This window comes from Sus scrofa, chromosome 14, assembly GCF_054392235.1.
Source record: "Sus scrofa isolate SSC_HxYL_T2T_F1_AM1 chromosome 14, Sscrofa_HxYL_maternal_Yorkshire_Landrace_v2.0, whole genome shotgun sequence".
Lineage (NCBI taxonomy): Eukaryota > Metazoa > Chordata > Mammalia > Artiodactyla > Suidae > Sus > Sus scrofa.
The window spans coordinates 145,228,836-145,241,702 of NC_139396.1; the positions used below are offsets into that span (position 1 = coordinate 145,228,836).

Sequence of the window (12,867 nt, forward strand, 5' to 3'; positions counted from 1 at the left end):
CCACACCCCCATGCCACTCAGGATCCCCAGCCTCTCAGCTGCCTCTGAGCCCCATCCTGCAGGACCGCCACCTTCCCACCCACTCACTGTTTCCCAAGGTGCTGCCAACACCCAGTAGGCACACAGGCCCGGTGGATTTGATGAGCTCCTACTGGGTGTAGGATCCAGCCAGGCCCCCCAAAGGGCAGAGGAACAGGAACAAATACATCAAAGACAGATGCTCTTTCCCAGGAAACTCACCCTGAGGGAGGAGGCCGTAGGCACTGGTGGGCTCCTGGGCGGGCAGACCCCACCACACACACTGGGGCCAGCTTGGAGCCCCTCTGATGCTCATCACAGCAGTCCTCAGCCCCCGGAGCCCTGGCCTGGGGTCCCCACTCCCCAGGGCTCACGTTGGCACTGGTAGATCCCCAAAGAAACAGCATCCACGTCTGAGCCGCAGAGGGGAGGAGGGGGGTGCAGGGGATGTGAAGCAGCACTTCCAGGCACTATGGCATTTCTGAGGGTCCTCAGACACCCCAAACCTCTCCCCCTATTAGCTACCTCAAAGCTGCACAAGCAACTGCAGGGTGCTGCCGCCCTCTAGTGGTCAGATCCTGGAAAGACCGTGAACTTCCCAGAGAGGCACTTGCCCAGGGCCAAACTGTGAAGTGCAGGACACCAGCCTTCCAGCCGCAGCATCACTCCCCTCGCCCCTCCTCAACATCTCCCCATCTTCCCACAGGTCCCAGAGTCAGCATTCTCCCTAAATCTCTTCCCAGCTTGCTCTCTGAACTTCATATTCAGCAAGGTGCAAACTTTACACTGTAAGTAAAACAATAATGGCAACCTTATCAGAAGAGTCAATTTAGAAACAGCAAAGTCTTTGTTAGTGAGGTTCTTATGTAATTCAGACATCCACGAGGCATTGCTGGGCTGCAGGAGAGGCACCCACTCTCCCTTTCTGCAAGCTAAGCCAGACTAAAAGCCTTCTGAAACCATCAGCACCCCACTTTTCAGTGGTGAGGAAGTACACAAGTGGATCACAAAGAGGGAGGAAGAGGACACCAGAGCTCACTGCTTATGCAACAGCAGTGAGAGCCAAGCAGGCGTGGAATCCCAGGCACAGAACAAAGGAGAAAAGTGATGGGCTGCCCTGGTCCCATCACTCTGCAGCCCCTGCAAGCATCCTCAGTGCTCTCAAGACAGTGGGTGGCAGGCAGCAAAGAGGGCCCTGCTTCAGTCCCCTTGGCACCCACATCTCCAACAGTATCAAATCTTTATGCCTGTTTTGCCAAAGGGAGGCCATTCGGGAAATGCTTTCTATAATCACAACAAAGAGCAGCAACAATACTCTTTAAAGACCTTAAACTGTGTTCCCCTTCATTGGTTTCTCTGCCTTGAGCTCTGGCTACCTTGCAGCTCAGGGGCTGGCCAGCCACTTCCAGCTTCTCTGTGGTCCAGTAGGGGCTCTGCTTATGCTGAGCAGAGGTGGGCAGGGGACCAGAGTGACAAAGTGACCAAAGCCTAGACTAGCACAGAGCAACGAGCAGAGACAAGGCCACAGACAGGGGGCCTGGCGCTGCAGGGACCACGCCCACTGCTGCCCCTTTATACCCCACACCTCCCGGTTCCTGTCTCTTCCTTTCCCTTTCCACCACTCGGAGGATCCATCCCGGAGTCTTATTTGTGGCCCTCGGTGAGAAGCCCCATTGTCAAAGAGCATCCAAAGTGTCCCCCCGCCCCAACTCCCAGAAAGCACACCACTCCAGTCCCAGGATCCAAGAGGCAGCATTCTTTCAGCCGCGGGTCTGGAAGCCCCAGATAAGGTTCTAGCGCCACCTAGTGGACTGATCTGGAATGCGAGATGTGGCCACACCCTGTATCCCGATGCAGGTGGGGCCAGATTGGAATCTGATTGGAATTAAGCAAAATCGCCTCTAAAACTACGACCTCAGTGATGCTGAGGGCGCACAAAGCACTAATCCGGACCACAGCTGCCCCTGTTCCCGTGCTGCCTTGCACAGCGTCTGTTAGAATATTCTGGAAATTTCTGGCTGAGGGAGCAGAGGGCAGATGGAGGTAGAAAAAAAGCACAAGGCAGAAAAAGCAGAGGGTCGGGGGCGCGGGGGGTGGGTAGTTTTCTGAGTCACCTGGAAAGAAGTAGACCTTTAACAGAGCTAGCATTTATAAAGCTTTCATTATGTGCTAGGGTTGATGTTAAATGCTTCATGAACATTCGTTGCCTCCTTGTATACCAGGTGGAGACCGTTAATCAAGAAACAGGCACCAGGTCACGTGCACAGGGCTGATGAGCTCAGGCCTTGGATTTGAACCCTGGGGGCCTTAGTCTGATTTTTGAGCTCGGAATCACAAAGCTATAAACGCTTCGACCGCAGTATGTCACAAAAGACAACCCGCAAACCCCCAGATGCCTGCCTGCATGGGGACCTTGCATATTCGAAACCAGTTTGTTGGCCGGTCAGGGTTCTGTACCCCAAGACAGCCGTGAAAAAGCCGGGCAAATGGACTCACCTATGACATCAAGGTCAAGGCTTCCTTTTCAATGCTCAGAGATCACAGATGATGGCATCAGGCACCAGGCCAACCCTCTCTTCCCCTCCCAAAACAGCCGCGGCCTCTGGGCCCTGGATTGGACCGCTTTAACTCCCAAGGCAGACGTGTGGGTCTTGAGAGGCAGGCTTTAAATTATGGGGAAATCATCAAGCCCACATTCTAGAACCTCGCCCGCCTTTTCCCTTCCGCTACCCTCTTCCCTATCCCACCCTCAAAGGTAGTGACGGTGGGGGCTTACCACACGGAGATCATGAAATCCAAACACTCAGGAAGAAGCTCAAGGTCAAGGCAACTCCGGGTTCCGTAGAAAGCACAGGGGTTTGAGCGGCAGGCTGTCCATGCTTCCCTTAAGAAACTTGGGGCGTTTCCCAAGAGTTTTGCGCCTCCACTTCCGGTCTGTAAGATGGGGCGGGGCTGGCCATGCCTGTAAAGCTGTTAGCGCAGCAACTGGCTGCTCATTCACGCTCATCGCATATTCCTTTATTCTCCCCACCTGCTGACTCCACTTTAAATAAAGACGTGCCTTCAGTGACATGGCTCTTCGTTTTGGAAAAATGAAATAAAACTGCGCAAGTCCAATAGGTCAATGACCCCTGACCTCCATGCCTGCGGATAATCCAGGCCTGCGGAAATACAACAAACTGGAAGGCACGTGCCCTCGTAAATGACCGCGACCCATTATCAGCCCATGGTTCTGCGTAGAAGGCAGACCCAGCACTGCCAGATCTTCTGATAGTTTTAACAAAAGCTAGACTGTTATTATAATTTTAGATGTTAAAGAAATAGACATCTTGAAAGGTGGACTCCATTTGTTTGACGTTTTGAAATTTACCAAACTAGGCAAGCCTATAGGTGGAATTCAGCCTAGGTACACAGGTTTTGCACATGAGCTTTAATATTAAGTTTATTCAAATTATCAGGTGGGCTCTTCAAAGGATTCCCGCTCCTTGCCCTTCTTTCCAGGCCCAGTTAAGGACTGACTCTGCCAGTGAGCCCCCTCAGTCAGCTCCCCCATCTCCCACAGTGTGTTCTGTATTTGCCTGGACAAGCTACAGTGTTATTAGGTAACCTTTCTTGGGTAGCATCCTAAGTCCTAGGACACAGGACGCTGCTCCCAAGTGAGCCCCGTGCTTGACCCTCGTATCTCCCCTGCCTGCCTCTAGACTCTGTCAGTGCTGGTTATGGATAACATAGCACCCCCCTGAATTCTAATTTCTCTAGCTATCATGTTGATCTTTCTCACTGACAACCAGCAAGGGAGGCTGGGCAATGTTTACAGATCCAGTCCTCGCAGCCATCTTCAAACACAGATGTCCAACCGGGAATTAGAAATGCCACGTTGTCTCTCTCTCTTCTTATTCTGCATTGACCACGTGTTGGTGAGTCCCCCCGACAGCCTTTGGAAACACTAGCTCTTGACATCACTTTGCGTACAGCATCTAGTCGGTGACAAGACTTGAGGACCCTCTCAGTTTGGGTTCCCCTGAAAACAGCTCCTGAGACAGGATTCGGCTGCAAGTCCTTTATGTGTGAGCTGATGTCAGGAAGCACCAGGGAGGGACAGGCAAAGGGAGAGATGGAAGGGGGAGGGTTATTATACCCCAAGAAAAGGGTAATGGGTAATGATCACTGGAGCTTAAACCCACTGGAGACCCTCTCAATTGTTCCAATGAGGGGCTTTTTACCTCCAGTTCTCATCTCTCCCTGGATGAGAGTCACTCCTGGAGTGCTGACTTCCCACCACCTTCCAGCAGGCTCTGTGGACCCCACATGCTCCTGAGTCATGGAACGTCCTCAGCAGGGAGATCTAGGCAGATAAGGATGCAGGGATGTCTGCAGGTGACCCTAGGTGGCCATGGGGATATAGGGTCCTAAAATATCCACTGCAAGAACTCTGCCTCCAGAAAACCCAACACTATGGTGGAAGCCAGTCTTTACACTTAGAGAATAAATCAAACTTTCAAAGCACTGCCTACTGGCTCAGGTGGCTTTCAGGACTGCAGCCTACAGTGTGGGAGGCCAGGGCAGAACTGCTCCTTCTTCTTCCACACAAGAGAAAGAGACTTTTCCAATCCAAGGAACACAGTGGAAGACTTCAGAGCAGGCCCAGCCAAAGGCTGCCGTGGCTCAAAAGCCCTCCCAAATAAATGTCCTGTCCAAATTCTGTTCCAGTGTTATTTGCTCTCCCTTCCAGACAAGGACCCCACCAGGGAGGCCAAGTGCCCCCACAGAACACTTCTAAAATGCAACGTTGAAGATCAAGTTTGGAAACCAGCCTCACAGCCTGCCAGCATCATGACCCTGAGGAACTGCCTACATTTGGTTTCCTCTTAGGGTCTTTAGAACCATCATCAAGTGAGCAGCACCATGCCTGGCACATAATGATCCTAAAATACCGTCATATTATTGGCTTGCAAATTTGCCCCCCTGCATGGAGGGCAAGGAGAGAACAGAGAGAGAGGCAGACCACTCCACATTGGTAGGCTGCAAGTTTCACAAGCAGGGAGACTTACCTACAAGTCTTGTCGTGGACCATGAAATACAAGCAGATCTCCACTAGAATCTTAAAAGTTTATATAGAGGCCCTAACTGGGCTCTATATTCAGTCCAGTTGGTCTTGACAACACCTTACTCTCAAGGCTGTGTCCTTGAAGTGGCTGCCAGCAGGGCACTAGTAAGCAGAATGTACATCCATTCCAGAACAGGGAAGGGGGTGGAGAGCCTCCTATTGCCTGGGTCTAACTCGTCAACCTGTGGTCACCTCGTCTCCATGACCCCCTCCAACACACAGGCTACTCACTGCTGAAATCTGCCTCTGCAATGCAGCAAATCCACCGTGAGTGGCAGCAAATTCTAGCCATCTTCCACCTCAGAGGATTTCTTCTGGCTTGACTGGTTGGTGCAAAGGGCATGGTCTGGGAGGGCTTCTGCGAAATCCTTCGAGCTAGACACGTCGCCTTCATGAACATGGTTGCCCTCTGAATTGTGGTTTCAAAGGCGGAATTAGGTGAAATGAGGGGGAAGAACCTTGCATTCTTTTCCCCGTGTCCTGATGAGACACATTGCTTTCTGCCTTATTCCTCTGGGCCTGTTTATTGTTCCAGGGTAAGAGCAGAGTTTGAAAACCCAGGAAAAAGTGTGTCACCATGATAGAAAATTTGCACTCTGCCTTGGCCTTCAGCAAACGACTTCACTCTAAGCCTCGTGGTAAGATGGGGCTAACGGCACCTCCCCCAGAGAATTGAGAAGATGCATAGATAGTACTTGGCACGGTACCCAGCTAGACACCCACAAATAAGTCCCAGGCCCCAGCATGTCTAGTACATTGCCTTGCTGGAGCCAATTAACTTCCTCTAGCTTCACATCCTTAAGTACTTTGCCAAGTTCCACACCAATCACAGGCATTGAGCCTCCTTCACTGGATGGGGGTTGATCATTCTGCTTTCTCGTTCACCTTCCACATGCCCGGTGGTCATGGGATTGAAGGGCAAATGATGTTGCTTCTCTTCTGGAGTCTGTCATCATTTAACTGTGTGAGCACAAGGGATGTTCTCGTCTATAAACCTGGGTGCTGAATACTAGGTGACACCTAATTTACCTTGCAGAGCTAAATCTTTTTTTCCGAAATCGAGAAAACCAAATGCCACACAGTTGCAAGACTTTAAAGCTTACAATACACTTCTGCATTCATGCCACCACCTTTCATTCTCAAAATTCCACTGTTGTCCCCATACAACACCAAGGACAACCACGTTCACAGAGGTGAGGTGACCAGCTCAAGGTCTGAGCATGTGCACAGGAGAGCTAGACAGACCTAGGTTTACTGCCCCCAAACCCCATGCTCTCTCTTCTATATTCCTTTTGTTAAAAATGATAAAAACTGTTTTGAAAGGCTATATAAAACCCACAAACAGAACACAACATGGACAAGCCTTCCTTTTCCTAGACTGAGGACTGTGACCAAGCATTGTGGCACAAGTCACACAATGCAGGAGCCACGCTGTCATTGACAGAGACAGTCATCCAATGGCAGGGCTCCGGGCTACCATCTCCCAATGTAGAAGCATCTGAACATGCATAGAAGGCCCAAGCATCATTACCTTAAAGCCCAGTTTTGTCAAGGTAAGTTAACAGCTTTAATACTTCCCTGAGGAGTGTTTCTTACCCATCCTCCTACCTTGTTTTCTTTTTTTTTTTGGCTTTTTTGTCCTTTTTTTTAAGGGCTGCACCCGTGGCATATGGAGGTTCCTGGGCTAGGGGTCTGCTCGGAGCTGTAGCCACTGGCCTACACCACAGCCACAGCAACACCATATCCAAGCCACGTCTGCAACCTACACCACAGCTCATGGCAACGCTGGATCCTTAACCCACTGAGCAAGGCCAGGGATTGAACCCGAAACCTCATGGTTCCTAATCGGATTTGTTTCTGCTGCACCACGACGGGAACTCCTCCTACCTTGTTTTCACTTCCTAAGCACACTATGTAGAACTGTGGAAACTCCAACTTTTGCCAAGACAGTGCATCTAGAGCTGGGGTTCTTAAACCTTCTGTGCCTTAGAACCCATAAGAGCTTGTTAAAACAGCCTGTTGGATGCTGGGGTGGGCCCCAAAAGAATTCGTAGTCTCAACAACTTTTCAAGTGATATGGATGCTGCTTGTCTGGTGACCACCCCTGGTCTCAGGAGAACTGCCACATACAGTCTCTCCTTGAAATCCCCATCACGGGCACCATGCTGTTCTGCCTTTTCCTTCTTGGGTGAAGGGAGGCAGGCAACTCTTCCTCACCACACACACCTAGAATCAGGCACTAGAATTGGGGATGTTTTGCTCATCATTTCAACAACAGAGAATTAATGAAGCATGTGCATTTGGCCTCAAACCCTCCAAAAGCACACATGGAGATGGCTTTTGTGACATTCTGAAAAACTGAGCAATTACTTGGTGAATACTTCTCTGCTATCTCCCCATAAGAATTAAGACTGGTTCAAGCAGCAGCAATTACATGTTATAAACATTCCCTTACAAGTAACTTCAAAGGCGGTTGAAGTTTTCTGGTGATAAAACACCAGAGTATTCTTTAAAAAAAAAACAAACTTTCTTTTCTCAACCCTAGCAGGAACCTCCCTGTCACCATGTCATCTACTATCCAAACCTACACTCTTCTGAGAGTCAAAGGGGGCATTATTAATAATTATCAAGGGAATGTTGCAGGTATATGAGAATCTAGGTGTAGGATCAGCCCACCAATAAGGAGCCCAGAAGCAGGAAAAGGTATCCACATCTGCTATTGCCTTATGTAGCCACCTCACTCCTACAAAGTTCTACATCTTGGCTATGTAAGTTGGAGACTTTCAGTAAGTGTGTGAGGGTGTGTCTGTAATGTTCTTTTCACTTTTAATCTCAAATGATCTGCTGCAGGAAGATAGCAAGATGCTGTCCCAGAAGGCTGGAAAGTGAGCCTATTTGCTCATTGATTCCAATCACTCCATGTTGGACTTTTATCATAGCAAGATTCTAACTTTTACATCCACTCTTTCAGTGGATATTAATTCTGAAGTCTAATCTATGATAAAGGGAAAGCAATGTTTTGCAGCAACAAGAAAGTTGCTAATGCAAAGGAAAGAAGGAATACACCAAAGGGTGAGGGCATAGTCATGGCAACAACATCCCAGGGGAAATCAAAGGGGCTAAAGTACAAACCTCAGATAGAGAGGCTGGCACAGAACAGATAAGACAATCTTGGGTGCTGGTCAGGTTGACGGACCTGTCAACCACTAACATGCACGCACGCCAAGGGCACAGATGGCACAGCCAGGCACCCGTTAACGCCCTTTCCAGAGGGCACACTCCTGAAAGAAGGCTGCTTTTGAGCCCTTTCAAAGCAACCACAGAAAACAGTGCTCTAGTAAAATACTTAACTGTCAAAAGAGTAAACTATTTTGAGCAACTATTATGAACTAGTGGGAAAAACCCAAGACTTCAGTTTATACTTTTAAACTTAAACATATTAAAATAAGACAGAAGTGCCACATTTAAGAAATATTACAGAAACCCACAGAACACCTCTGTGATGGGAGCATTTACGGAGGATGGCAGTATCTGAGCCGTAGATATCTTCATCTCCAAATGGTTGATCAAATTTGAGGAGCTCTGGGTCAATAATAAAATCATGCACTGCCAGTCCTCAAATTTATGTAAGATTATTTCTTAAAAGCATTTTAATAAAGTTCTATTTTAGGTCCAACAAAAACTATACAATGACTTATGTAGGGGAACTTTTAACTACAAAAACAAGACATCAAGAATACATTCACTTTTCGGTTTATTAAAACAAAACTACACTTCTGTGTGTCTTACAATATATTAACAGGCATAAAAAAAGTTTCCATAGAAGTTTCACTCATGACGTCACACCGTGTCATTTTTCCGGTACTTTATAGTACATCTTTCTACAACAATCTAACATTTCTTTGTACAACAGGCAAATAGTTTAACACCTTCCATCAAGGCATTTCAGAGTTTAGATGTTTACCAGTAGAGTCAAAAGTCTCTTTCAAATGCAATCATTAGTTTGTATTAAACTAAAATGCCAGATGCCAAGTCTCAAGTTCCTACAAAGAGTGTTTTAAAAAACAGATTTACAGCCAAATTAAGTCTTATAAACCTCAGTGGTAAGTCCTATCATTTCTAAACGCTAGAACTACCTGTGGATAAAAAGCTGCATTCAATTGTGCAATAATTTCTTCTAGATCTGAATTAAAATCTTAATTTTTTACCTCAATTAATCCTAGTGTTTATTTTGCTACTTTCAGTGAAAAGAACCCATAATCATTAAGGAAAGAGCTCTGACCAACTGTATTATCGATTTCTGTGCTTATCGTCTCTAGGAGAGGAAATATACATCCATTAAATGCAACATTTGATTTACAAAATGTATGCAAATTCTGCCTCCGTGCCATCTGGGAGTTATTTTGTCCCCTTAAAGAACCACCTGACATAGTATTTCCCAAAATGTCTTCTATGAACCTAATGAGAGGTCCATAGGTGTCCCCAAGGAGAAAAAGGCCCTGGGGTACATGGATTGGGAAATGCTGGGTTAAACAGGCTTGGTACTGGCAGACCCTGAAGCCCTTACAAGTGCACTGTGAATTTCTAGGAAAGAGGGTCCACGTGCAAATTGATGTTACCAGCAACACTTTTTTTACAAAACACCTAGGAACATCTCACAGAGCACTCATACGCATGGAGAACTCTGGGGAATGCTTTTCCCTTCAGATTGGAAATCCCACAGTCATTGCAGTCCCTAACTTATTTTCTCCACTCGCTCTTGCGACTTTGTGAGAGTTCACAGATCTGAGAAGCAAGTCTCATAGCACTTTCTCTGTTGCTAGTCCTACACATTTCATGCTAGTTCTTTCCTTTTTTCTTAAAGTTTTGAGAGCAAAATTTTCTTCTCCTCTTCTGAATCACTTAGGAACTTCTCGTTGTGAAAGAGAGCAGTTTCATATTGCTTATTATCGGGTCTTTTTGTTTGCTTTTTAACCTGATTCACAGTCTGCCTTTCCCTGGAGGGCATGCATTTCAGTTTCATAGAAATGCAACAGAGTAAACTGTAATAAATTATTTATAAGCACCTAGTTTGTTTAATCTTACATGAAAGCCATTCGCTTTTGGAAAACAATAAGAATAAATCTTTTAGCAAAACAGTGCTATCTGGAAGCCTTACTGGGATGATGGATGTTCGTTCAGTAATGAGGCACTGAAGAATGAGCTGTGCTAAAATTAACTCGAGGGTGAGCTTGTCCGGATGAGCAGAACTTTGGTTGAGATTTGTCTTCCTTAAAAAAGGTTTTCAAAGCACCAGTTAATTACAGAAAGCATGCATATTTATTCTCACAGTGAGTTAAAGTGGCGAGAGAGCTAGCAAATCACACATTGCATTCCCCAAAGCATCTGATTAGATTTCTAGAAAACAAACCAACTGAAAGGGAAAATAAAGCCAGAGAAGCCATGGTCCCCTGGTCAGGCTGGTGCATCAGCAGCTCTTAGCAGAAGTCACAGGCAGAGCAGCAGTCCCGACCTTGACTTAAAAAGGCTGAGAAATCCTCCGTCTATAATTTAGAGGATGAAGAAAAGTGAAGTGTTTGCTTGCCTAGATAAGGAACACACAAGGGGATACACAAGCCTCCCAGCTGTTCCCCCAGTCGCAGGGCTCATTCTCCTTAGGAAAATGGAATGCTAACCAGTGAGGACCCCACTCCACCCCAGAGTCACCGCCAACACTGACAATGGCTCAAGAGCAGGGAGTCCTATAAGGAAAACATATATTTTAACAGTAGAATTTGAGAAGAATGGAAGAAAATCACAACAGCATAGCATTATTGCTCTGAGTTTCAAAAATTTCATTCACTGTGAAATACCAATGAGTATCTCTCCCTCTCCCAACACACACAGACTAGTCAGGAGACCGTATGAGTGTTTAAAACCCACGCTGACGAAAGTACAAACTTGATTCTCAGTACTTTTCTATTAAATGCAAAGACTATCTACAACATTCACCAGGAAGAATTCCTGATTCCATAATATCATGGAGAGAAGAGAAGGAACAGTAAGCTGTTAGAAAACGTTTAATATCACATGATTTTTAAGAAATCACCATAATTACCACAGTTGGTTAATAATTACGACCCCTGCTCACAGAAAGGCACCTACCTGTTATGAACAATTCATAGTTATTTGCCACTATGTGACATCGGAGTTTCGGAATATAATCCACACATGTTTTTTAAGGAACCATGATTTTTCCTCACAGCTAAAAAAAATCCACAGTACAACCGTACTGTGCCCAACTTGAGTGGGTACCACCCAGAAGAGGGGCATGCAGTGCATGACCTGTCTGCAGGGCAGGAGACGCCTGGGTCGGCCGCCTGCAGCCAGAGCACTTTAGGATAACACAGGCTCTCAGGCCAAGTGAATGCGTTAGGACAGTGGCTCTCTCTGAGAAACAGCTGTACCTGGGAGGGGCAGGTACCATCTGAAGGGTGGGAAAGGATACAGACATAAAACAGGAGTTGTCCCTAAATACTCGCTGGTCATTTACAACTCAGTGGCACGTTTTCATTTTTTCAAAGTCAGTTTTCTGGCCACGTTTACCCTGAATTTACTTCCTGGTGTTAGCTGTTTGGTCACATTATCTGTACTCCTGACCTAAATGAATATTGTGTCTCCACGTAGCTCTCAAGATGCTTTCCAAATCTGACTGCAGAGGACAGCACAGTGATACCTGGGTGTGACGTGCATTCGCCCTTCATTTGTAAAGCACTTGGGATGAAAAGTGTTCCCCTTGAAAATTTAGCTACGACTGACAAAGATAAAACCGAAAAGACAAAAACAAACAAAAAACAGTGGATGGATGACACAATTATCTTTAAAGGAAGCATTAACCATTAATCAGAAAATATACCAACAAATTACCTGACAGCATTAAGTACACTATACAAGACTCAGTTCTAGAATCAACTACATTTTTGTGTCCATCACAGTAATTAGTCCTTAACTGTTATACTTAAAATGTCAATCTTCAATCAACTCCAAAATAATCATTTGCGATTTCATCTTGTCATCTCTTGATTATGAACTGTGACTGGGGGCGGAGGCCCCACAGTGGGATCTGTAGGCAGCTGTGTCATCTCGGAGTCGGATGGGCACAGACCATGGAGGGGAGAAGGCACTTGTCTTCCAGGAGGTCGCATCAGGACAGGCCAGGCCCGACCACACCACAGCACCTTCCACTCTCGAGCCAGAGGCTGGAGCCTACGAAGGACTCATCCCACACCCTTCACCTGCAGAGGTGCCAGGAGTTACCTACAGCACCACAAAGCTCAGGATATATTCCAGGAGTTTCTGCCGGTTGCACTGAGGTAGAAAAGTGCTGCTGAGTTCTAAAACAGACACTTTCTTTTGTTTGGTCTCTTTGAAAACCTAGAGAGAAAGTTTAGATTAAATTAAAGACAAACCAAAAAACGGGGGGAGGGGGAATGGACATTTCTGTCACCAACTCCATCCAGTGCCCTTGACCCCGTAAGACAGTAAGGCACACAAAACAATCCGGGCTTTAAGGAAACGTACGTGGCGGTGGGTGCGAGTGTGGGGTGGGGAGGTTCTGGGGGCAGGTGTCAGGTTTTTGGGAGTGCAATTCAATCAGTGTACCGTATTTCAAAATTTACGTTGGAATAGAGTCACAAATAGTCCCTTACAAAGACCATTAGTACCGCCGTGAACCCACGTCCCGAAGGATACACAACAGTAAA

The 12,867-nt window shown here is 46.7% G+C and overlaps 1 protein-coding gene across 3 annotated transcripts in view; it reads right to left on the bottom strand.

Annotated features, from left to right (window-relative positions):
* Positions 1-8,862: 8,862 nt before the first annotated feature.
* The window catches only part of GPAM (glycerol-3-phosphate acyltransferase, mitochondrial), a 72,208-nt gene continuing 68,203 nt past the window's right edge, over positions 8,863-12,867 (bottom strand). For all 3 annotated transcript variants that reach the window (NM_001444498.1, NM_001444496.1, NM_001444497.1), the window contains 1 exon segment: positions 8,863-12,538. In NM_001444498.1, the coding sequence (NP_001431427.1) occupies positions 12,422-12,538 (117 nt within the window). In that variant the 3' untranslated portion in view covers positions 8,863-12,421.